At 41.7% G+C, this 26,948-nt stretch overlaps 1 protein-coding gene across 1 annotated transcript in view; it reads right to left on the bottom strand.

Annotated features, from left to right (window-relative positions):
- Positions 1–26,948, bottom strand: part of LOC141108609 (steroidogenic factor 1-like) — a 464,304-nt gene that overhangs the window by 151,565 nt on the left and 285,791 nt on the right. Inside the window, 1 exon segment of the mRNA XM_073600362.1 lies at positions 23,309–23,428. Within this exon segment, the coding sequence (XP_073456463.1) occupies positions 23,309–23,428 (120 nt within the window).

Genomic DNA, 26,948 nt, shown 5'->3' with positions numbered 1-26,948 from the left:
CAATTACAACATAGACAACCCTAATTCAATGAATCACTGGGGTTTTTACAGGGAGGGGCCAAATCAGACCCGAAAAAGATGTCCCGAACAAGGTGAGGTACCAGAGGTGAGTGGAGATTTAAAAGGAAAAAGAAAAAGAACCTAGCAGGTTCAGGAGTTTTCAACCTCAGTAAGGTTGTACTTACCAAGGAAGAAACCATTGTTTTAGCTAAAGTTCCCCCCAAGAAACTTGACAAATTCCAAATTTTTATTGATATCCACAAATATGTATGCAAGTTGAATGTTCAGAGATATTTACATGCCAACCCAGTAGCCAACCATAATAGTTTGACTAGTTCGGGGCCTATCCAATCAGGGTTGAGTAATCCTTCTCTATTTAACCCCCCGTTCCAGTTTCCCAGTCTATCAACGTCTTCAAGGACTTGGTCCTTGGTGACTTAGACGCACTGGTGATTGAAAGACCTCATAATAACCCATCGGTTAAAGCTGGGTTGAAACAACTATGTGAGAGAAAGGATCTGGTGGTACGTGCAGCAGATAAGGGTGGTTCTATCGTTACCCTGGACAAATGTGACTATGAAAATGAGATGTTAAACATCCTAAGCAATTGTGAAAAGTATAGTCCATTATCCTGTGATCCCACTAATCACTTCAAAAAGGATTTTGGTATTATTGTTAAGCAAGGCCTTTCTGACTCTATTCTAAATAAAAAAGAGCATGCATTTTTAGTCCCATTAGCTCCGCGTATACCTACCATTTACTATCTCCCAAAGATACACAAGCATGTTACTAAACCCCCTGGACATCCCATCATCAGTGGGATAGATACAGTCACTTCAAGAATAGGTAGATATATAGATTTTTATTTACAGTCTTTAGTAAAACAAGTACCATCTTTTTTAAAGGACATTAACCACTTCAATACCAGGCACTTAGACACCTTCCCGCCCAGGCCAATTTTCAGCTTTCAGCGCTGTCGCAATTTGAATGACAATTGCGCGGTCATGCTATACTGTACCCAAACAAATTTTTTATCATTTTGTTCCCACAAATAAAGCTTTCTTTTGGGGGTATTTGATCACCTCTGTGGTTTTTATTTTTTGCGCAACAAATAAAAAAGACCGTAAATTTTGAAAAAAAACAAGTTTTTCTTTGTTTCTGTTAAAACTTTTTGTAAATAAGTACGTTTTCTTCTTCAATGATGGGCACTGATATGGCTGCACTGAGGGGCACTGATACGGCGGCACTGATGGGCACCGATGAGGTGGCACCAATGAGGTGGCACTGATGAGGTGGCACCAATGAGGTGGCACTGATAGGCGGCACTGATAGGTGGCACTGATGGGCACTGATAGGTGGCACTGGTATGTGGCACTGATGGGCACTCATAGGTGGCACGGATGGGCACTTATAGGCGGCACTGATGGGCACTCGTAGGTGGCATTGATGGGCACTCGTAGGTGGCATTGATGGTTACTTATGGGTGGCACTGATAGTTGGCACAGATGGGCATGGATGGGCACTGATAGATGGGCACTGATGGGCACGGATGGGCACTGACAGGTGGCATGAATGGACACTGATGGGTGGCACTGATGGCACTGCTTGTTTGCAGTGATGCCCCTAAGGGTGGCATTGCTGGGCATCACTGCAACATAATGGTGCCAATCAGTGCCCATTTGTGGGCACTGATTGGCACAGATTTGGCACACTAGGCACATGTGGATGGCCATGGGGTACATACCTGGCCATCCACATGTTGCCCCTTCCCTGGTGGTCCTAGTGGCGATCCCTGGTGGACCAGTGTGGTGATCTGCGGGGGGGCTGTGCTGATAAACAATCAGCGCAGACCCCCCTGCCAGGAGAGCCACCAATCGGCTCTCCTCTACTCGCGTCTGTCAGCCGCGAGTGAGGAAGAGCCAATCAACGACTCTTCCTATTGACAGCGTGATCAGCCGTGATTGGACACGGCTGATCACGTGGTAAAGAGCCTCCGCCGGAGGCTCTTTACCAAGATCGGTGTAGCGGTTGTCAGACTGACATACCACTCCACCGATCGCCGCAATGCGCGCCCCTGGGGGCGCGCTGCGGCATGTTATCCTGCTGGACGTCATATGACGTCCAGTCAGGATAACAGAACCACTTCCCGGACGTCAATCCGCCATAGGGCGGGCGGGAAGTGGTTAAAGATACCATTCAGCTGTTGTCCAGTATTGAATTCCCTGCAGATTGCTTACTGGTCACAGCAGACATAACGTTCCTATACCCCTTCATCTCACATCAACTTGGATTTGAAGCAGTTCAATACTATCTGTTCCAAGATTCATCTTTATCTCAGAACCAGAAGCAGTTCATTATGGAATTGTTATCCTTTTCCACAGGCCATAACCATTTCTGGTTCAATGGCCAATTTTATCTCCAAAAAAAGGGGTGCCCATGGGGGCTAAATTTGCCCCAGTTTAGCCAATTTATTTATGGCCAAGTGGGAGGAGGATACCGTCTATGCCCATAAGAAATCAGAGATTATTCTCTGGGCATGCTATATAGACGACACCCTCCTCCCATGGAATGGCAGTTTGGATTCGCTTGAATCATGTAAGGCCACTCTTAACAATAATAGTAGAGGCATTGTGTTATCATTTGAAGTCAGTCCCACAGAAATCCATTTTCTGGATTTGGTCATCAAAGTAATGGGCAATCAATTAAGTACAAGCAACTACTTCAAACCAACTGATAGGAACTCGTACATTCCCGTCGACAGCTGCCACCATCAGAGCTGGCTGCATTCTGTCCCACAAAGCCAGTTCTTAAGGCTTCGATGCAACTGCACGAAGACTTTGAGATGCAGACATCTATGGTTAGAGACAAATTTCTAGAAAAGGGTTATCTTCAATCTGACCTTGACTAAGAAATACATAGAGCACGAGAATCGGATAGAAGGGAACTCTTTCAGAATAATCCTCAGTCTAGAACCAATAAACTAAACTAAAGGATTTCAAATGGTCACTCTTCACATCCTTCGCCATACAACATCGAAAAATTAAACATATCTTCAGTAAACACTGGAAGGTACTGAAGAATGACCATACCATTGGGCTGTTGCTACCAGTCAAGGCTGATGTAATCTATAGAGGAGCTGCATCACTTCAAATGCAGATTGCTCCCAACATTATCAATCCCCCTTCTCGGCCCACGTTTTTTTCATAACTTAAAGGGTTATTTTCCATGTAAAAATGCAATTTCTGTCTCCATAACACACTTGGGAGAAAGAAAACAATTTCTTTCACATCAAATGTTACACATAGATCCTATTGCATTAAACAGTTTATCACATGTGCCACAATTCACTGCCTTTTGGCATGTGCCCCTGACTTTGCCAAATTCAGTGGGCAGATTTATTATTATCTGCAGTAGGCTGTTTTTTAATAATGGATTTTATGCAATTTATTATCTGCGTCCCATGTTCAGCTCATAGAGATGCATTTTGTATTTGATCTTTTATTGTGTTCCACTACTAAGTGGGTGGTTATCATCTTGTGTACCCGCCTTCATCTTGCGGCAACGTATGGGTGAGGTGGGACGGGCTGGATTAGCAAGGTGGAACACATCTGTAGCGTTTTCCACCTCTCATCCAGTGACAGGAGAATGTGAGAGCGAGGCGTGGAGTGCTTTTCGTCATTTCCACTTCCTTATGTGGTGGCCGGGGAGACGTGGAGTGCATGTTGTCATTTCCACCTTTCTCTCCAATTACAGCAGATCTTGTATGCAAGGTGTGGAACGCACGCCGATGCCATCTTAATCTACGGCGGAAGCAGTCCCAAGTGTCCCCTGTGATTAATTTTAGGGTTATTCCTTTATTGGTGAGTCCCCTTATATATACTACAGTGATTCCACAAGGCACTCACAGCTCAGATGATGTCCGTTAGGACGAAACGCATTGGATGACGTTCGTGGCAATCGCTCTTCACTTTTAAAGAACAAGCTTGTTTTTATCTACACTCCTGTAAGTGTGAACCCCTCTTTTTTTTTAAATAAAAGATCTTATGGTATTATGTATGTGGATCCATTTGTCTTTCATGTTCAATGCTAATGGAATGACCTAATACTTGCTGCAAGCTGTGGAGTTAGTTAATTTGAAGTACGATCTTCCATTATCTACCCTTGGGGTCCGCTTTCCATCCACTGCTTCACTTACAGACCACTACATTGAGGCCGAGTCCTCACCATGCCTGTTTGACCCATGTGCCGTATGGTACATGTGTCCACCCCATCTGGTAAGCATGCCAACCTTACTCTTTTTGACTGCACTTCATGATCAAGCACTTTCTTCGAGATTTGTCACCATAGATTTTACACTTACGTTGATGTTTATTCACACCGTTATGGTACATTCAATCAAGATGGACTGATATGTTATTTTCTTTACACCATTTGTCTTAGTGGTGTATTTCAAAAAATTTTAAATTTTTCACGTTTTCATAATTTTGTGAGCTCTACACTTTAATTGTTATAATCATGTTATCTCTTGCCTTTACTATTGTAAATCCCTTCTTATTGGATTATCTTTACACAGGCTTTCCCCCTTCAGTCTATCATGAATGCTGTTGCCAGACTTATCCACCTTGCCAGCTTCTCAGTGTCTGCTGCTTCTTTCTGCCAATCACTTGACCGACTTCTTCTCACCGAAAAAATAAGATATAAAAAAATATAACAACTGCATACAAAGCCATTCACAACTCTGCCCTGAGCTACATCACCAATTTTGTTTACAAATATTACAAAAACGATCCTCTTTGCTCCTCCCAAGACGTCCTGCTCTCTATCTTACTTGTCACTTCCTCCCATGTTTGCCTGCAGGATATCTCCAGAGTCTCTACCATCCTCTGCTGGAATTTCCTACTTCAATTTGTCCAGTTACCCCCCCCAACACACACACACAGTTACTACCTGGTGTATCACTGTCCCATCTACACTGATCACCCATAAGATTATGAACCCACCTTAACCCTTCAAGGCAGTGGCTCTGCATTATTACTCCAGTTAAGGTTTCCAAACATGCCCCAGGTCTTTTACAACCATAGAAACACCCCAGGAACTCTTTGACCCAGCGCACTTAAGCCTTGCACACACAATAAGAATATCGGATGAATGAATATCCGTTTTTTCTTTTTGCATGCTCATATCTTGTCTCATATCGAAAATGAAAAGGTTACCCAACTTACAAAAATTCTCTTATGACAGAATACAACTTTGGAAATCATGTAATGTATAGTATTGTATGGTAATGTATTTTTTTCATTTCTGAGCATGTGCAGTCTTGTTCTTATGATTTTTTTTTTTCAAATGAAAACTGTACTGATTAAACAAAAGTCATATGATCTGGTATGGTATGAGAAAAAGTTTTGTGTTTGTTCCTTTTGATAATTTCTAATGAATTGTCGTGATCGATTCTCGAAAGCTGTGTACTAACGATCAGATTATCGTACAACCAAGCAATGGGGCCCATCTTATGATCTTGCACACAGGCACACTGATTTCATAAAATGCTCCTGAACACAGTCTTTGTTCCTACCAAATATGCTATAATTACTGTGCCACAAGAAAAAGAGAAAGACTGAAACTCTTCAAATATATTTTCTTTTCTGAACACAGAATATTGATAGAAAGCTAACACTTCAACCTTACTTAAAGGATCAGTTCACCTTTTGGAAAAAATAAATTCACATTTTTGTGCAGGTAAAAAATGTAATATAATTTTTTTTTCTTTTTGAGCCTGTAAAGCATTGCACCAGTGATCAGGTGATGCAGGTCTCCTTTGGATCTATCAGAATATCTGTGTGCTGTGCATCCCATATGGGCAGGCAGATACACTGACAGGAAGAAATCAACAAACTACCACTGAGCTCCACAGTGCCATGGTAGTTCATTGAGAACTACAAGTCAACAACCACAAAGGATGCCAGGGCTAGTTTATTCACACACAGAACTTTTAAAAAGTGACGACTTGTGCAGGAAAATTCTTACCGTACTGCTGCTACATGGAGAGAGGGCAGTGGGCAGCGGCTGCTTCATTGGGAACATGTTACATGTTCCACCCTAAAAACAAGTGGAACATGTAACATGTTCCCAAAGGTGAACTTATCCTTTAAAAAAGAACTTTATCAAAATAGTCAGGGACTACTTAGCATCCAACAACTTGCCAATACATTGAAAACTTTGGTCAGGGGTATGTACACTATAGTTTAAAGAGTGCAGGGGTATGCAATGTGCTAAGTGAAAGAGATGGGATTATTTAAAGTGGAATGCCAATAAAAAAAAAAAAAAACTCCCCTTTATTTATTTGAACAATATGATGAACTTTTATATTAACCACTTTTGGATTGCTGAATGCCTGGATTGGAAAACAGTTTCCATTCCAGACATTCAGCAATCATCTTCTCTTCCACCAGCACTGTCTGCTGACTGGCACTTCCTCATTCCGTTTACGTTGTCTGTACTCCACTCCATACCATTTGTGAGGTCACATAATTTCTTATCAGTGAGGACACAAGAAGCTTCTTTTTTTATGAGAGAACTCTAACAGGGGAAAGAGATTGCCTTCTTAGAAAGGCTGATCATTCCGGAGGAAATAGAGTCAAGCATTTAGAGCCCCCCAACTGAAAAGAAACCAAGATCAGATGGTTATAATAGTACCTATTATCGTAAATCTATGTCCCACACTTGTGTAAAAACGATAATGCCGCGTACACACGATCAGATTTTCCGACAACAAAACCGTGGATTTTTTCCAAAGGATGTTGACTCAAACTTGTCTTGCATACACACAGTCACACAAATGTTGTCGGAAATTCCGAACACTGTGACATACAACACGTACGACGGGACTATAAAAAGGAAGTTAAATAGCCAGTGCGCTACCCTTTGGACTCCTTCTGCTATTCTTGTGTTTATCTCATGTTAGTAGAAGTTTGATGAGAGATGCTTTTAAGCCTCGTGTTTTTCAGTTTGTTTCTGCTTTTCAGTTTGTGCTTGTGGGTTCGTATCTTTTTTTCAGTGCGTGTTGTCCGTTTGTTACTGTCTTTCAGTGCAATCTATTTAAAAGTTTGCTTCTGTTTTTCAGCGCGTTATTGTCTGCTCGTTTCTGATTTTCAGCTCGTTCTTCTCAGGTTCTTTCTGATTTTCAGTGCGTTCTGTTATTCCGTTCTGACCAGCTGACCGTTTTCAAGCCATGATGTGGGTGCGTAATCATCATAGAGTTCGTGCTGTGCTTGGGCTTGGTGTTGGAGTTCTTGCTTCGACCCAAGTCCAGTCCATGAACAGGGGAGGAGGAGTTCATGGACGAAGAATTGGTTGCTCCAGCGTGACCAATTCTCGCACATGCCTTTGTTGCGGGAGATCCAGGAGAATAATCTTGATGATTTCAGGAATTATCTCTGGATGACAGAGACCCCATTTATGCCAGAGACCCATTCTGCCATCATACAGGTCCTGCAAAAGGACTATATTAAGGTAAGTTTTATCCTTTAACATCACATTCTATGTGTTTAATGTTTGCTAATGTATTGTATTTATTTCATCATTCTCTATTTACCATGATTGTAATATGCTGTGAATGTCCTCTTTGTCCTCATGCATGCTGGAAGCTTTTAATGCTCATTTTTTTTCCTTCATGCAAATTTGCCTTCACTAACCTCCCAAGCATGCTATCCTGGGCCCATACACACCTAGCCTAGTCACTTAACAATGTATTTTGTCAGCTCCATTGTAGTGCTTACCCTAAATACTCCCTAAAATGTGTCCATATGTTTTATTGTTGTCCTTAAATTCAGGCAGCTTGAAAGAGGCTTTTTTTGGGGGGCCCAAACTCATTTGGAACCCTCCCTCCCCCCAACCGCTAAGTCAGCCGATACCAATCCTCTATCTGCTGACTTTGTCAAACTCATACACACTATACCTACCTATTTTGTGTTCATATTTATGGATTAATTCACCAAAGCATGTAGTTCAAGGGCCTGCCTGAATACTTTCAAATGGTACTGTTTTTAAAGTTTTATTCTCCTATTATCTTGATAGATAATTGCAGAATGTAAAAATGGGCTTCAATTTGTACAGTGTGTATTAATTTTTTTGGATTATGACACTTCTTACCTGTCCAATGGGCTGCCAATATTGTAAGTAAGGAGGGGCTGGCCAACGTAACACACATTATTTATGCATTCAGCTCTCAATGAAGTGGAGACGGTTACATGTCCAAAACAACCCCCCCTAAAATTTTTACAAAGGGCCATCGGAGGGGGTGAGGAATCTAATATAATAGTTTTGACTTTAAATACTCATTTCAAGAAATGTTCTATTTATGTTGACCAAGAATGTTTGTGTCTAATCTGCTTGCAATGTTATGTACAAAAGTACAAATTTTTTTGTACAGTTTCCTTCAAACCGAAAGGAATGGCAAACTGTGGCCTCCCAGTTTGCCCAACAGTGGGACTTCCCCAACTGTGGTGGGGCAATAGATGGGAAGCACGTCCACATCGTCCCACCCCCCAACTCAGGGTCATACTATTATAATTATAAGGGGTATAATAGTATTGTGTTGTTGGCAGTGGTGTCGGCGACTTACGAGTTCCTGTATGTGAACGTGGGGAAAAATGGCCTGATGTCAGATGGTGAAGTCATCTACCAAACGGAGTTCTTCAGACGTCTCCAGAATGGCAGCTTGAAGTTGCCACCTCCTGAAGATAATGTGGCGAGACTCCCGTTCGTCTTCGTTGCGGATGAAGCTTTTGCACTGGGGGCCATCTTCTGCGACCATTCCTGATGAGGACCCAAACCCTGGACCAGAGGGTTTTTAATTACCGGCTGGCCAGAGCCAGAGGAGTGGTGGAAAATGCGTTTGGAATAATGGCCAGCTGGTGTCGGCGACTTACGAGTTCCTGTATGTGAACGTGGGGAAAAATGGCCTGATGTCAGATGGTGAAGTCATCTACCAAACGGAGTTCTTCAGACGTCTCCAGAATGGCAGCTTGAAGTTGCCACCTCCTGAAGATAATGTGGCGAGACTTCCGTTCGTCTTCGTTGCGGATGAAGCTTTTGCGCTGGGGGCCATCTTCTGCGACCATTCCTGATGAGGACCCAAACCCCAGACCAGAGGGTTTTTAATTACCGGCTGGCCAGAGCCAGAGGAGTGGTGGAAAATGCGTTTGGAATAATGGCCAGCCGGTTCCGCCTATTTCTCACAGTTATCAACATGGAGGAATATAAAATCAATCACATTGTTCTTGCATGCTGCATATTACATAACTTTTTGTGAAAAAATTCACCAAACTATGTGGCCTCAGTTGGGACTGAGGCCGACTTATTACCAGATCAAAGAACTCTGATGGCTCTTGAACCTGGCTGTCCTGGCTTGCCCCCCCAAAGCGCCCGCAAAGTTCTCCAAAAGTATCTAGAGTACTTTGCAAGTTGGGGGGCCATTGATATGCCAGAGAATATATAAACATGTTTAAAATTAAAAAAAATTTAGAAACTGAACTCATTTTTCATTTGATTCACTGCTTGTGTTTCCTAGGTTCTCCAATAGCCTTTTATTTTTGTCCGTTTTCTTCAATAGTGCAAACAAAACTCATTTGATACATGAGGTGACAATCTCTTCTCCAGTTAACTATTATGTTGTGGGTCTGCTACACACACACCTTGTTTTTGTTATTAATGTATGTAATGCATTAATGATAAAAATAATCATCCTTTTCAACTCCATGAATTAATTGCTTGTAGTCCCTAAAATGGCCTGATTAGGGCAAATTTTAGAACACTGTGGGGGTTATTTACTAAAGGCAAATCCACTTTGCACTACAAGTGCACTGCAAGTGCACTTGAAAGTGCACTGGAACTGCACTGAAACTGCACTTGTAGTGCAAAGTGGATTTGCCTTTAGTACATAACCCCCATTGCCACTATAACGGCCTTTTATTTTTGTCCGTTTTCTTCAATAGTGCAAACGTAATTTATTTGATACATGTGGTGACAATCTCTTCTCCAGCTAACTATTATTTTGTGGGTCTGCTATACACACACCTAGTTTTTGTTATTAATGCATGTAATGCATTAATGATAAAAATAATCATCCTTTTCAACTCCATAAATTAATTGCTTGTAGTCCCTAAAATGGCCTGATTGGGGCAAATTTTAGAGCACTGTGGGGATTATTTACTTAAGGCAAATCCACTTTGCACTACAAGTGCACTGCAAGTGCACTTGAAAGTGCACTGCAAGTGCACTGAAAGTGCACTTGTAGTGCAAAGTGGAACCCCCATTGTCACTATAACTACACCAACTTACTCCAAAAACTGGTATTGAGCACTGAAATAAGGAGCCACACATTGTTGAGTATAAAACATTTTACTCCAAGCACATTCACATGTGCGTTATAAAAGGGTTTTTTAACAAACCAACATTGATTTTGTAACATTTATGTTTGACAGTAGATATAGCCTTTTTTTGGCTAAACAGGCATGTTTAAAACCATAACATACACAACTCAGGAACTTTAGTATGTCAAAACTGTGTTGATTTTGCCTTTATCAGATGGGGTGATGTCAACCCTGTAAAAGACAAATTTTGAAGATGCACACAAATTGGGAGTCAAAATGTGGATTTCCCTCCTGATCCCATGCCTAATGTCAACATGTGCTAGCTCCCATCATGGGGGATCAATTGACGTGTTTCGGGGATGCAACCCCTTCCTCTCATCTACTTTAGTTGCAAGGAAGGGGTTGCACCCACAAAACACGTACATTGATATCCTGTGATGGCAGATAGCACATGTTGACACACTGTGTGCATCTTCAAAATTTGGCTTTTAAATTACTTAAATTTTTTTTCAAAAATATAAAATACTACCAACTTTACAATTTTTGTTGTTTTTAGATTCTACCTAAAACATCAATGATGTTGGTAATTTTTTTTTTGGACATCAATGATGTTTTTCTTGACCTTCTCTAAATCACGATCGCACACCATGATCTCAGCGATGAGGATCTGTGCACTTGCACTGTTGAAATGAGTTTCTTCTTCCACAACATCCACGTCACCTAAAAATAAAAAAAACACACCATGTATTATAAATATGCAGGCATAAATCTATTACCTGAAGCTGTGGTCTCAGACACTGACCTGTTGTGGTCACTATTTCGGTCACTTCATGTACCTCTCCCTCCACATCTTCATGGTGTGTGGGGATTTCCACTTCCTCATGAGTAGTGGGGTTTGTGGTGTCCTCAAATGTCCCGATTCTTTTCTCCCCTATGTGAATAAAAAAAAAGGTATACTTAGCACACAGATATTTGAGGCAAGAAATAGGAATATGAAACATTGCATGGAAGTGTCGTACAATTGAATGCTTTGGCAGAGTTCCAAGCTGAAACATGTTTTTTTCTCTTTCTAAAGCTGGAATAATTACCTTTTTTTGTTATTAAAGTTCCACACATGGAGAGACCCCTAGTATCCACTGGAGCACCTGTGTGGGACACCCTAAAAAGAGTGTTCTGGTGTCCCACACTAGTGCTCCTGCATCCAGATGTGTAAACAGTTGCTGAGTGTCCTCTCCTTAAAGTGAATATAGTTTGCATTTCATTCTAGTTACAAACCCATCTAGACAACAATGTACTAAACTTATTTTAATACAAATAGGCATGAACACATGTAGTTAACCTGCATCTGACAAAAACATTGTATTAGTGAGCGAACAAGCAATGTTTACTACGAACGATTACTGTGCCCACGAACCTGAAACTTGCCATTTTAAACTGTACAACAGTAAAGAAAAGCACATGGAGCAGCACTAAAGTAATAATAATAATAGGAACACACAACAAATACTTACTTTTTTGAAGCACTTTCTTGATCCTTCTGTACTGATCTTGCTCCCTCAATTTCAGGTCTGACCAGTGTTTCCTCAATTGCTCCTTGGATCATCAGGATTGGATTCCTGTGCAGACTTCTCTACAACTTTAGTCATGATCTTGGCCTTTCTCACATTTGGGTTGCTGTACGGTCCATACTTCCATCATAGTTGGCTCTCTTCAAGATGCCCACCATCTCCACCATCTCTACAAAGGACATATTTGAGGCTTTATATCTCCTCCTGGATTGGGAACTGCCTTGCTCCGGGCTTTCGTCATCCTCCTCGTTGCTGCTATTATCACGCACCTGCTGTCTCTCCGCCATGTGCTCTCCCACTGCGCCGAAAGAGAAGTGGCAAGGAATACACTAGAAAGAAGGTCAGGTGCGGAGTTTCACGCATGCACAGTGTATATAAAGCATAACACACATGCATCGTACGTACAATCTGTGAGCGGAGGATGGAGTAGCGTAAGCGCCGATCGTACAAACGAAGGTACAATTTTAACTTGGAGGATCAGTGGTTAGTGCTATCAATATATCAATATTGCTTATCGATTTAGACCTATGTTGGGACAACAATAGGAGAGTTTAGCCAGGGGAAGAAGCCCGATCTATGGGCGAAACATGTCGGGATTTGTTATCATGCTGTCCTGTTTAACATCATAACAATAGTACTGTACATGGCTGTGCCCTTTGTTTTTATGTACATATTTTCTTTTTTGCTTCTCAAAACAAGAAATAAACTATTTTTTATTGAATATATCTGTTGATATATCTGCACCTCCAAAAATCCCCACCCCATTTTTCTGTTGCCTCTATGTCAATTTGGGGATTGGTGCCATTATCTAGCTGTTTAATCCACGACCAATCATTTGTTCATTATTGATCACTAATTTCTGATTTAACAATGTGGTTTACATATCAATAGACAATAGTAGCCAAAAATGATTGGGAGAAGAATGAAAAATGCTGGGGTCAGAATGATAGTCTTTTCTATTAGTTAACTTTCAATGTGCAACAGTCATGAGCTCAAAATTGTGTGTGATTGATGACCAAAAAACTTAAACTATGTCCCATTTTCATACACAGGAAAGTCTCAGCCAGGTGGATGACATGGAAAGTGGCAGCCAGGAGATGGCTATGGAAAGTGGCAGCCAGGAGGTGGCCATGGAAAGTGGCAGCCAGGAGGTGGTCGTGCCCAGCATCCTGTGCGAATCCCAGGTTCCTCCCCTCCACCTTCCAACAAAAAGGACCAGGAAGGCGAAGAACCTGGAGGAGTCAGCGACTGTTTTAATTTGGCAGGCTACTGTGGTCCTCACAACAACCCCTGGTGGCCCCGAGTCGTATGGCTGTCTGACAGCCAGTAAACTGGAACAAATGGAGGAGGGCCAATGTTTCATCTGTGAGTAGGTAATACTTCAGGCCATAAACAAGGAGATGAGAGGCCAACTCACAAATAAAAGCCACGTGTGTGAGTTGGACCATATTACTCCTCCACCACCTCCAGCAACACCTCCAACAACACAGCCACCCAACCCACGACAGCAGCCTGGAAGGAAGCGTGGAAGGAAGTGTTGAGAGTGATGGCCTGGGTTTGGTGTGGTCTGGCAAAAGGTGCAGGCCGTTGTAGGACCACAGCCTCAGGACATATATGTCATCTGCTGCTACTCCCAATCTCTCTGAGTCCTGGACCGGATTGTTCTCCCTAGTAAATGGCTCCTCAGGTCACCAATTTGGCCTGTCGAATAATTGATGTCTGCCCTGGGGTACAAAGGCTTCAACAATTCCAACTGTTTTTCCAGCGTTGCCTCCCTCTTTATTTTGTTAGGACCCCTAATAAATCTAATTTTTTTGTTTTGACAAATACTTGGCTATGTGTTTTACTTCAAACAGGACAGTTTGTTTGTGAGTAGGCAGGTACATTTCAAAAATACAATGTCAAATTAATAAGGGACACAAACACCAACCAACCTATTTGAGGTAAAAAAATACAAGATAATAATGGTGTTGTGATAACTTGTCACACAAAACAACAAAGAAATATTATGAAGATCACTAGAAAAACGAAAAAAAAAATTATTCTAGAGATCTGGAGAATTTTTTTCTAATAAAAAAGGAGATCACTATAAAGAATAAAAGAAGATTATTCTGGAGATCTTGATAAAAAAAAACAACAAAAACAAAGATTATTCATAAGATCACGAGAAATACTAAAAAATCCGTTTGACAGAACTCTGTGTGAATATCAGCAGCAAAGCAACTTCATTATCCACTTGCCTACAGGGCATTTGCACCCCCTTCTTGCCCAAGCCAATTTTCAGCTTTCAGTGCTCTCGCATTTTGAATAACAATTGCGCGGTCATACAACACTGTACACATATGACATTTTTTATCATTTTTTTCCCCACTAATAGAGCTTTCTTTTGGTGGTATTTGATCACCTCTGCGGTTTTTATTTCTTGCGCTTTAAACAAAAAAAGAGTGACAAGTTTGAAAAAAACACAATATTTTTTACTTTTTGCTATAATAAATATCCAAATTTTTTTTTTTTTTTAAACAAATTTTTTCCTCAGTTTAGGCCAATTCGTATTCTTCTACATATTTTTGGTAAAAAATATCGCAATAAGCGTATATTTATTGGTTTGCGCAAAAGTTATAGCATCTACAAAATAAGGGGATAGATTTATAGCATTTTTATTATTATTTTTTTTTTACTAGTAATGGCGGCGATCTACGATTTTTATCATGACTGCGATATTGCGGCGGACATATCGGACACTTTTGACACATTTTTGGGACCATTCACATTTATACAGCGATCCGTGCTATAAAAATGCATTGATTACTGTATAAATGTGACTGGCAATGAAGGGGTTAACCAGGAGGGGGCGCTGTAGGGATAATCATGTTGCTAGGGAGTGATTCTAACTGTGGGGGGAAGGGACTCACAAGGGGAGGAGACCGATCGGTGTTCCTCTGTACAAGGAACACACCATCGGTCTCCTCCCATCTGACAGGACATGGATCTGTGTGTTTATACACACAGATCCACGGTCCTGCTCGGTTACCGGGCAATCACGGGTGTCGGGCACATGCACCGGAACCCGAGCGACGCGGTGGACACGCGCACCCCCTGGGGCACCTGGAAGGGCCGTCGTCATATGACGGCGGCCCAGGATAACAGCTGCACCGTCCTGCCGTCATATGACGGTGGGCGGGCAGCAAGTTGTTATTCTAGCATTATAAAGAAGAAGAGAATGCGCTGCATTGAAAGATTTAAAAATTTGCTGCATGACGAATGTGCTATCTCCATTATGAACCCTAGTATTACAAGACTGAGCGCTTCCGTCTCGTACTTGATTCTGAGCATGCGTGGACTTTTCTTTTTTTAAATTATTTTATTTATTCCAAGAACATGGTTGGGTACATGTATCTGGATATATACAGTCATTTGCATGGTATAAACATCTGGATATATAAAGTCAGTTGCATAATACAGCATCGCAAGTATATACTATCTTTGAAGACAATTTACGGCCTCTGAAGGACAAACTGATAGTCTGCCATCTGTGGTGTCTCCAGTGTTCCTAAAACACGAGAGCTGGCTATCTATTTATGCTACTCCAGTTAAGGTCCCGGGCCAGTACTAAACGATTTTATAATTTTATATATTAGAATATCTGGAGCCCCGGGAGTCCGGGTTCCAGTAAAACAAAGAGAAAAATAGAAAAGAAAAAAGGGGGGAAGGAAAAGAGAAGAGAAAGAAAGACTAGAAGAGAAAGATATGTGAGGGGGGGTGGAGAGGGAAAAAGAAGGAAGGTGGGGAATAGATGTGTGGGGATGTACCTAGTGTGAGCTTGCCAAACGCAGGGGAGTGTCAGGGTGGGCACCGTAAGTGCACCGTAGCCAGATGAGCCATTAATTAAAGAGGTAGATGTAGTCATTCAAGTTGCCGTCCAGACGCCGTCAAGGAGGGTTTGCCCCTCCTCCGAGAAAAAGAATACGTTCCATACAACCAAGTCTTCCATTTTGCTAATTTCTCTTACTATCCACATCCCTATTGTTGGAGGGTGGGGAGACTTCCACTTAAGAGGGATGCATGCCTTAGCGGCATCAAGGAGGTTGCGAATAATAGATTTTTTGTATATCTTCCCTGGTATGTTAGAAGCATGTAGGAGGTAGAAGGCCGGGTCGTCTGGTATTACACTTTCCGTGAATTTTTGAAGGATGCGCTGGACCTCCTTCCAAAAATGTTCTAGTTTGGGGCATGACCAGAAAATGTTTAGTATGGTGCCTTTTTCTCCCTGGCATCTCCAACACTGATCCAAGCCGTCAGGGAGATTTTTTTTCAATCTCGCTGGTGTTCTGTACCACCTAGTAAGGATCTTGAAGTTGGTTTCCTGCGTTTTTGTACAAATTGAGGATTTGTACGTAAACCTGAGTATGTGTTGTATCTGTGGTGTATTGAAAGTTTTATCCAGGTCTTGTTCCCATTCCGTAATGCAGTTTAAGAGTGATTAGTAACTCGTAACAGGCAGATAGCATGTGGTGCATCGCTCCTGTGTCTGAACAAATTCTTCAAAAGTGGTAAGGGGCCTGTCAAAAAACCCCGGAGCTGGGAGAGCTCTAAAAAAGTGAGCAATCTGGAGGCCACTTGAAAATCTCAATCGGAAAATGCCGGACTGGTCCATCAACTCAGAGATTGTCGTCCGCGCCCCTGTTGTTATGTAATTGGAGATTTGCATGCAGCCTGCTCTCAGCAGGCTCCGGAATTCCATGGCGCCCATTCCTGGAGGGAAGAGCGGGTTTCCCAGTATCAGATAGAGGGGAGAAGTCTGTGAGGAGAGGGAAGCAGATGAGAGCAGGACTGAGCAGAGTTTGGCCGTGTTGCCTATTAAAGGGTAGTCCGTCATGTCCCTTGGCAGAGAGGAGAAGCACCAGGGGGCCCTACCAAGAGGAACAGCCAATTGGCCTTGTTCATTATGAACCCATATCTTAAAGTCAGTATGACTGTTCCAATCAATCAGCCTACTCAAATGTATAGCTTGGAAATATTTACGCATGTCTGGAACTGCCAATCCCCCATATTGCTTAGGGAGCATTAGCTGTTCACATTTTACCTGTGGGCATTTCTGTGCCCAAATGAAGTCAAAGAAAGTCTTTTGGACCTGCTTAAAATATGTGAGTGGTATGTGGATTGGTAACGCCTGGAGGAGGTAGGGGAACTTGGGGAGGATGCTCATTTTTATAATGTTGCAGCGACCGAACCAACATTATAAAAGATAGTCTGTTTCCTTTTTCACGGACTATCTGATATGCTGGCAGCTACTATTTTTTGTTAAAGACAGCGCAGTTTCTGTCACATTTTTTTACATACCTCTCAAACTCCCTCATCAAATTGGGAAGCGAGATTAGAGGGTTTGTGATCGAAAATAGCATGTCGTCGGCATAGGCCGAAATTTTGTGTTGGTCGTCTCCTATTTTGATTCCAGTAATGTCCTGATTGAGTCTGACCGAGCAGTGAAAGGGTTCCAGTGACAGGGCGAAGAGGAGGGGCGATAGTGGGCATCCCTGTTTTAAAGTGGTCTGATAGTATCCCGTTAGCGCGTGCACAAGCTGACGGTCAGGAGTAGATCACAGAAATCCACTGTAGCATTCTGTTGCCAAAGGCGGCATACCATAAAACTGTCAACATAAAGTTCCAATTCACCCTATCAAAGTCTTTCTCCGCATCGGTGTTAGGAAATACGCATGTCCGGGATTTGTTGACTATCTGAAGCAAATTCAACACTTTTGTAGTATTGTCCCTAGTCTCCTATGTAGCAACAAAGCCACTTGATCTAAATGGATAAAGTTCGGGATAAGGTGTTGTATCCTGTAGGCCAATATTTTTGTAAAAAGTTTTAGGTCCAAATTGAGCAGTGGGATTGGCTGGTAACTTCCACAGGAGGCTAGGTCTTTCCCTTCCTTAGGGATCAACGAGATGTGTGCTAATAAGGTGTCTGTCAGCCACGAACATCGCAGATGAGCCAAGCACATTAGCATGCGTGGACTTTTGTGCGACTTGTGTACACACAATCGGACTTTCCTTTGTTGTAGGAAAATTTGAGAACCTACTCTCAAACATTTGTGTGCGGAAATTCCGACAGCAAATGTTCAATGGAGCATACACAATGCTGCCCAGCTCTGCCCTATTGTTGTGTACGGATGACTCACCTGCAGACCCTGCATTTACATGTAAATAAGCAGCATTTATGTGTAACTAGCAACGGCATTCATATATAAATAGCGGTGGCCAGCTGCATTTATAAGTAAATGAAGGCGACATTCATATGTATATCCTGCCCCCCTGATATCCACCATCACCTATACTATAGGGGGAGGGGTATGCCTATATATCAAGAATAATGTACAAGTGAATGTGAGAGATGACATCACTAAGGGGGCTAGGGAGGAGGAGAATTCTTATGGGTAGAGCTCCAAAGGGATGACGCTAAGGGGAAAATATTACTGGGAGTATGCTATAGGCCCCCTAACCTGAGGGAGGAGGGGGAGATGGATCTCCTATCACAAGTTGAATTAGCAGCAAGGATAGGAAGTGTGGGATTTTAATTATCCAGACATAGACTGGGCGGAGGGAACCACGCATAAGTCCAAGGATCGCCAATTCCTAAATGTCTTGCAGGACAATTTCATGGTTCAAATGGTAGACGCACCAACTAGAAATAAAGCATTACTGGATCTACTGATTACCAACAATACAGACCTGTTCACGGATGCGGAAATACGGGCAATTTAGGAAACAGCGATCACAGGTCAATTGGCTTCAGTATAAATCACACAAATAGGAAACATAAGGGGAATACAAAGACACTGAATTTTAAAACAGCCAACTTCCCTAAACTATGGACCTTGTTAGAAGGCATGAATTGGTATAAAACCTTAGGAACAAAGAACACGGAGGAGAGATGGGTTTGCTTTAAGAGCATATTAAATAAGGGCATTATCCAATGCATCCCATTGGGTAATAAATTTAAAAGAGTGAACAAAAGTCCTGGATGGCTTAACTCCAATGTAAAAATGCATATAAAAGCAAAGAAGGCCTTCAAAAAATACAAGGTTGAGGGATGATCATCAGCATTCAGAATTTATAAAGAATGCAACAAGAAATGTAAGGGCACAATTAGGGTGGCTAAGATAGAACACGAAAGACACATAGTAGAGGAAAGCGAAAAAAATCCCAAGAAATTCTTTAAGTATGTAAACAGTAAAAAAGAAAGGACAGACCATATTGGCCCCATAAAGAATGAGGAAGGATATCTGGCTACAAAGGATGGGGAGATGGCGAAGGTATTGAATTTATTCTTCTCCTCCCTTCATGAGGGAATCGGGGGGGTCAGTATTCAAAACTTCAGTATTTATTCTTATGACACATCACAGGAAGCATCTCCATGGTTAACAGAGGACAGAATTAAAATTAGACTTAACACTAATACATCACCGGAACCAGATGGCTTGCATCTGAGTAATTGCCAGACCATAGTTCCTAATTTTTACTGACAGTCTACTGACTGGAATGGTAACAGGTGAGTGGAGAAAAGCCAATGTAGCACCAATATTTAAAAAGGGCCCAAAACACATCCCTGGGAATTACAGACCAGTTAGCCTAACATCAATAGTATGCAAGCTCTTGGAGGGGATGATAAGGGACTATATACAAGATTTTAGTAAAGATTTTAGTAAAGAGAACAGTATCATTAGCAGTAATCAGCATGGATTCATGGAGAATCGTTCTTGCCAAACCAATCTATTAACTTTCTATGAGGAGGTGAGTTGCCATCTAGATAAAGGGAGGTGTATCTGGATTTTGCATAAGCATTTGACAAAGTTCCCCATAAATGTTTACTGTACAAAATAAGGTCCGTTGGCATATACCATAGGGTGAGTACATGGATTGAAAACTGGCTACAAGGGCGAATTCAGAGGGTGGTGCTAAATGAGGAGTACTCGGAATGGTCAGAGGTGGGTAGTGGGGTCCTACGGGGTTCTGTGCTGGGATCAATCCTATATATTTTGTTCATAAATGACCTGAAGGACGGGGTAAATTGTTAAATCTCTGTATTTGCAGACAATACTAAGCTAAGCAGGGCAATGACTTCTCTACAGGATGTGGAAACCTTGAAAAAAGATCTGAACAAATTAATGGCAAATGAGGTTTAATGTAGAAAAATGTAAAATAAATGCATTTGGGTGGCAAAAGTATGAATGCCATTTATACTCTGGGGGGAGAGCCTCTGGGGGAATCTAGGATGTAAAAGGACCTGGGGGTCCTAGTAGATGATAGGATCAGCAATGGAATGCAATGCCAAGCTGCTGCTAACAAAGCAAACAGAATATTGGCATGCATTAAAAAGGGAATCAACGCCATGGATCAAATGATAATTCTCCAGCTCTACAAGACTCTGGTCCGGCCGCACCTGGAGTATGGATGTTGGAGTGGAGTGGATGGGAAAGGTTTGGATGCAGAGGTTGGCAGGGGTTTTAGGATGCAAAGGTGTACTGACATGGTGGATAAAGATGTAAGTAGCGTGCTCTATGTGCTAGAAATGCGGAAGAAAGTCCCTAAACCTTTTTTTAAATCACACAATGCCACAGCGCATGTCAGCAGATGCGTGAGGATGTCTTTAACAATTGATGTCACTGCTGTGTATCTGCTAAAGGGCAGCACATTTCTGTGGTGTCAGGAAAGCAATTTTACATGCGTTCCCGGTACGCAGGCTAAATGTCTCATTTACATTGGTGGTCAGTGTAAGTCTTCTCATTACATTGGGGCTTGATGAACAATCCTTTTATTCACACTAGTGGCCAGTGTGAAGGTCCCCCTTACATTAGCGGTCAGTGTAAATCCCTCCTTACATTGGTGGTTGGTTACTGTGAATGCTTCTATTACATTAGTGGTCGGTTTTGAAACTCCTCTTTATATTGGTAGTCAGTAAAAAAAAATCAGCATTTCCATTGATCACACCCTCCCCTCCCCCCAGAACTGCGACTGATCCCAGGAGTTCTAGGATTCCTAGGAGTTTTCTGTCTATTGATGGGTCTGCTCACCTCCCCAGTCCATGTGATGTGCTGTACCTCTAGCAACCAATCAGTGAGCAGTATTACTGTACAGTAATCTCTAGCAACCAAGCAACAAGCAGAAATCAGGTGCTGTAACCTCTTGCTAGAGGTTACAGCACATCAGTTGCAAACGAATTAGTGAGCCGTAATGTGTGCTGTAACCTCTAGCAACCAGTCAGTAAGTGGTAATGATATGCTGTAACCTCTGGCAACCAATCACAACCGCTGCCTGATCTGATACAGTAAACTGATTTGGAGTCTCACTGCTATTTATTGTATGTCTCAGAGCAGGTGGAGAGCGAAATTGCATGGGAGGCCCAAGAAAATTTTTGCCCAGGGTCCAATCAATATTAAAGACGGCCCTGCATATAGCCTACTCCTTTCAGCAGATTCTGAAAAGCATTTGACAGGATAGATGGGGTCTTCCTTGAAGAGACTCTAAATGCTCTGGGCTTAGGATCCAACTCATTAAAATGGATATTGGCCTTGTAAAGAGTGCCCTCTGCCAGGATTAAGGTGAATGGTATTCTTTCACAGCCCATTGGTATTAAGAATAAGGTACAAGGTACAAGACAGGGCTGTCCCTTGTCATCTTTACTATGTGTATTGATTATAGAGGTGTTGCTTCGTAAAATTAGAGGGAACCTGTTCATGGCTTTAGGGTAGGTGATGTGGAACATAAATTGTCTGCTTATGCAGATGATATATTGTTCTATATTTCAGAGCCATTGATAACTCTACCTAATTTGATGGTAGACCTAAAGGAATTTGGGGCCTTGTCAAATTTAAAATAAATCTATTTTCTAAATCTGAAATGATGCCACTACTATTAGAGATGGCCAACTCTCTTAAACAATCATTCTCCTTTGAATGGAATATGAAGGCTACTAAATATTTGGACTTATATTTAACAGCGGATTTAACAAAATTATATTCCAAATATTATGTTCTCTTACTTAAAAAATAAAGAAAGATGTGGAAGGTTGGGATTACAGCAGGTTTTTACAACTTTTGGAATATGAAGGCTACTAAATATCTGGACTTATATTTAACAGCGGATTTAACAAAATATTATTACAAATATTATGTTCTCTTACTTAAAAAATAAAGAAAGATGTGGAAGGTTGGGATTACAGCAGGTTTTTGCAACTTTTGTGTGGAGGAAAGCAAAACCTAGATTAGCATATCAAATCCTTATGAAGAATAAATCAGAGGTAATATTAGGACTTCCAAACCTGAAAATGTTTTTCAGAGAATGGAAGGTGGAGTTAGGGCGTAGTTTCCCTGAGGTGCAAAGACGTGCAATCTTGACCCACTCCTCCTTTGTCTGTGCAAAGACACAAGAGAGGAAATATAAAGTCTTAACAGGGTGGTACAGAGTCCCAAAGTTGGTGGCTCCGATGTACCCATGTGTTTCTGATAGGTACTGGAGGGGTTGTGGTCAGCAGGGTTTGTACAGCCATATGTGGTGGGATTGTGCTATTCTTAAACCATTCTAGATAAAAATCAGGAACCTGATTTTAAATATTACTTCAGTACAAATAGAAGACTGCATGCTGTGCCTAACCCAATTAAGACATATAGGAAGAGTATAGTGCCTGTTTTTTTAAATGCTGCTAAAGGCTGTCCTGTCTATTGGAAAAAACTCAAGTACCCTTTATTTAGGATTGGATTAAACAGATACATTTTGTTATGGAAGCTGGCTGAAGTCCGCTGTGTGCTGACGTCACAGAGCCAGTCCAGGCGCGGACAAGATCCCGACACTGGAGTCAGGATCGGCCCACATGTCTGGACCGGCACCTGGCTCAGCCTCTCAGCGAGCTGCTGAGAAGCTGAGCAGGCCGCTCCCACCCCTTCCGCAGCCCAGCAATCCAGTGAGTGAGGAGGGGGCAGAGCAGAGAGAGGTGACTAATAGTCACCAGCTCTCTGCTCGGGAAGCTGTGAGAACTGAGCGATCTGCGGTGTAAGATCGCTCGGGTTCTCAGTGTTAGAGCTGATGCGGGACAGATGCTGCATCCACCTAGATAAGTATAAATCTGCAAAAACCCCAAACCCCTTACTTCTCTTTTTAACAGTTACACAGATATCTTTTTCCATGTTTTCACCTGTACTAGAAATGGGAATGTCATGTGAAATCACAAAATGCTTGCTATAAACAAACACTCTTCCTTTGTTTCATCTAGTATTCATGAATTCACTCATGTTGAGTAATTTGCTATGCAATAGTGATTTAATAGCTTTTCATTATTTAGCAAGCAGTAAATAATAACAGGTATTTCTTGCTTACCTCCTGTCCAGTTACTAGCAGAATACTGTTCTCTTTGCTATGCTGCATTTGTCGGTAGATGTGGTCAAACACCAGAAGCTCACTCCAGCAATTCTGCAGTAAAATCATCTGGTCACTCACCTAAAAAAAAGGGGACACATATAAATTGTGCAATATAACATCATTTATATATATATATATATATATATATATATATATATATATATATATATATATATATATATATATATATATATAAATATATATATATATATATAATATTATTATTATTATTATTATTATAATACAGGATTTATATAGCGCCAACAGTTTGCGCAGCGCTTTACAACAAAAGGGCAGACAGTACACTTACAATACAAATCAATACAGGAGGGATCAGAGGGCTCTGCTCGTTAGAGCTTACAATCTAGAAGGGAGGGTTAAGTGGAAACAAAAGGTAATAACTGTGGGAGATGAGCTGACGGAGAAAATGAAAATACAGTTGTTAGGGGTGGGTAGGGTAGGCTTCGCTGAAGAGAAGGGTTTTCAGGGATCGTCTAAAAGTAGGAGATAAGCGGACACATTAGGGTAGGGCATTCCATAGGATTGGAGAGGCTTTGGGAAAAGTCCTGGAGGCGAGCATGGGAGGAGGTGACGAGGGAGTTAGAGAGCAGGAGGTCTCAAGAGGAACGAAGAGATCGAGTAGGTTGGTATTTATAGACTAGGCTAGTGATGTAGCTGGAGGCGAAATTGTGGATGGCTTTGTATGTAGTTGTTAGTATTTTGAATTTAATTCTTTGGCTGAGCGGAAGCCAGTGGAGGGATTGACAGAGAGGAGTAGCAGACACTACTAGAAGGATTCCGACACCTCCTACCTTACGTCCATTGGATCGGGGGAATGAGTCCAGAGAAGACCACCATATATTTTTTTATATATCTATATATATATAGATATATATATCTATATATATATTGATATATATATCGATATATATATATAGATATATATTTATATCTATATATATATATCGCTATATATATCTATATATATATAGATAGATATATAAATAGGAGTGCTTACAACATTCACATTTTATTCATATGGTTTAAACCTTTCTTTTGTTTTGTTTTTTAAGTAATGAAACTGTTGCTACAACCGCTTAGAAAGTATTATCTAGAATTCATCTAAATCTATTCTGTACACAGAATGACACAGTGATTTTACTGCAACAGTAATAGCATTGCAAACCTGTCAAAGTGTAACTAAACTCTCTAATATACTCACCTCCCCCTTCCAGTGATGTGGCATTTATGTCCCTCACCAGCCATCTTTTCATCAGGTGCTGGGTTTTTGGCCTCTTGATTGGGCGACGAGGGATGACACAATTCCACGTGCATGTGCACAGGAGTCAGTCATTCTGATACAGCCTGCGTGTGCTGGTAATGCATGCAACTCAATGTATGTTCTACTAAATGTACAGTACATTTAGTAGAAAACTGTGAGCAGGCAGGTAAGTGTGTATTATTGAAGAAGAGATGTAGCATGTCTCTTTTGCAATAAAGAACTGCTTGTTTTCTAAAACTTAGGTTCAGTTCCTCTTTAAAGAATGGACCTATTGGCAGGATCAACACATACTAAACTATGTTAAGGGGTGCTGTGTTATTGCTACTGTCAGACTGTATGATATATGTCTTTTTTTTATTTTGTCAGTAGTTCTACTTTTTCTATTTTAGCTTGCAAACACTAGTCTGAAGAGTGTCAGATACTATTCTTTAATTATATATACTAATCACTAAACATGCATATTTCCAGAAACAATCTACGTGGATGTAAATCTCTGAAATGAAGAAATGAACAGAGCATATCCCTCTATATTGTAAACTAGCCTCAATCCAAAGTGCTAAGTGTGGTTTCTGTCTCTTTTCTCTTCCCTCTGCTATCTTTGTGTTCTTTCCCTCCACTCAGGTCTGTTCTTTCCCTCCACTCAGCTCCTTGCTCCATGCTATGCAGTGTGTGATGTCAGACCCCCAACTCCTGCCTGCTGGATCTGAGAAATATTCATTGATGTGTGTGTTTTAGGAGACCACAGGGTGATGGTGGCTACAGATAAACAGGTACAACATATGTAGGAGGATTTGTTTCATCTCTGTATCATCTGGGGTCAGTCACCTTAGTTGGTACACTATATTACCAAAAGTATTGGGACACCTGTGTTTACATGCAGTAAACTTTAATGGCATCCCAGTCTTAGTCCATAGGGTTCAATATTGCCCCACCCTTTGCAGCTATAACAGCTTCAACTCTTTTGGGAAGACTGTGCACAAGGTTTAGGAGTGTGTCTATGGGAATGTTTGACCATTCTTCCAGAAGTGCATTTGTGAGATCAGGCACTGATGTGGAATAGAAGGCCTGCTCACAGTCTCTGCTCTAATTAATCCCAAAGGTATTTTATCAGGTTGAGGTCAGGACTCTGTGTAGGCCCATCAAGTTCCTCCACCCCAAACTCACTGATCCATGTCTTTATGGACCTTGCTTTGTGCACTGGTCCAAATTATTTGGTGGAGGGGGGATTATGGTGCGGGTTTGTTTTTCAGGGGTTGGGCTTGACCCCTTAGTTCTAGTAAAGGGAACTCTTAAGGTGTCAGCCAACACATTTTGGACAATTTCATTACTTTTGGTAATATAGTGTATATGTAAGGTTTTAACAACCAATGTATGCTTTTATTGGTTATTTTTACAGTTTGATGTTTATATAAGTTTTTTTTGTTATTTATTTATTTATTTTTTTTACACAGGTGCAATAATGCATCTATAACTTTAGACTGCATTTGCTTTTTGTGTGCATCAAGCCACAATCACCACAGGTAATCACTGGCTGTGCGAACAGCCACCAAAAATAGCTGTGGATGCTGACAGCCTGTCATTGCAGTGTACAGGCTCGGCAGTCACATCCACACACAGCTGTCAAATCCAGCAGCAGGAATCAGTAGATTCCTACAACTGGGTTTCACACAGTGGCTACACACCCATGCGAAAGCAGTCTAAATGAGCATTTTGGACATGTTGCACAGACATTCAGGTCAAGTCAGGCGACACTCCTCAAATGTTCTGGGAGATGTTTTTTTTTTTAGGCGCGTTTACAGTGCATAAACGATACACTTGTGGTACTTTTTAATCAGTGGCGGCCCATCCATTAGGGCGCCGGATGCATGGATTCCAATCAGGGTTCTTTTTCTTTTGGAAGCACATGATTAGAGCCAGAGGCTCTAATAGGCTTTAAAAAAGGGTGGGCTCAGGGTGCAGAAGCCCACCCAGTTGTGTGACAATAGCAAATGAATATTCGCTAATGTAACACTGATTCTTCTCCCTGCCAATCAAGAAACGCTCATGAGACCCGTCACCTGATTGGCCTCCAGGAGGAGGAGGGAACCGAGAAAGCAGCCGACTGCAGCCCGGAGAGAAGCTGCGGCCGCTCATTACCTGGAGTGCTGCCTGTGAGATGGGGTAAGTGCGGGGCTCCTACTGGCTGACCAACTGGGGTGGGGGGGTGCCTCCCGTAAACCCCATGACTTGGCAGGCCGACTGACCAGGGGGAGGAGTTGCTGCCATTCGTGACCCGACTACTGACCAGGGGGGATTGTTTGCTCCCCCCCAAAAAAA

Source organism: Aquarana catesbeiana, linkage group LG09 (genome assembly GCF_042186555.1).
Source record: "Aquarana catesbeiana isolate 2022-GZ linkage group LG09, ASM4218655v1, whole genome shotgun sequence".
NCBI classification, from domain to species: Eukaryota; Metazoa; Chordata; class Amphibia; order Anura; family Ranidae; genus Aquarana; species Aquarana catesbeiana.
Note: the sequence above shows the minus strand (reverse complement) of the source record. Positions and strands in the feature narration are given on the sequence as shown.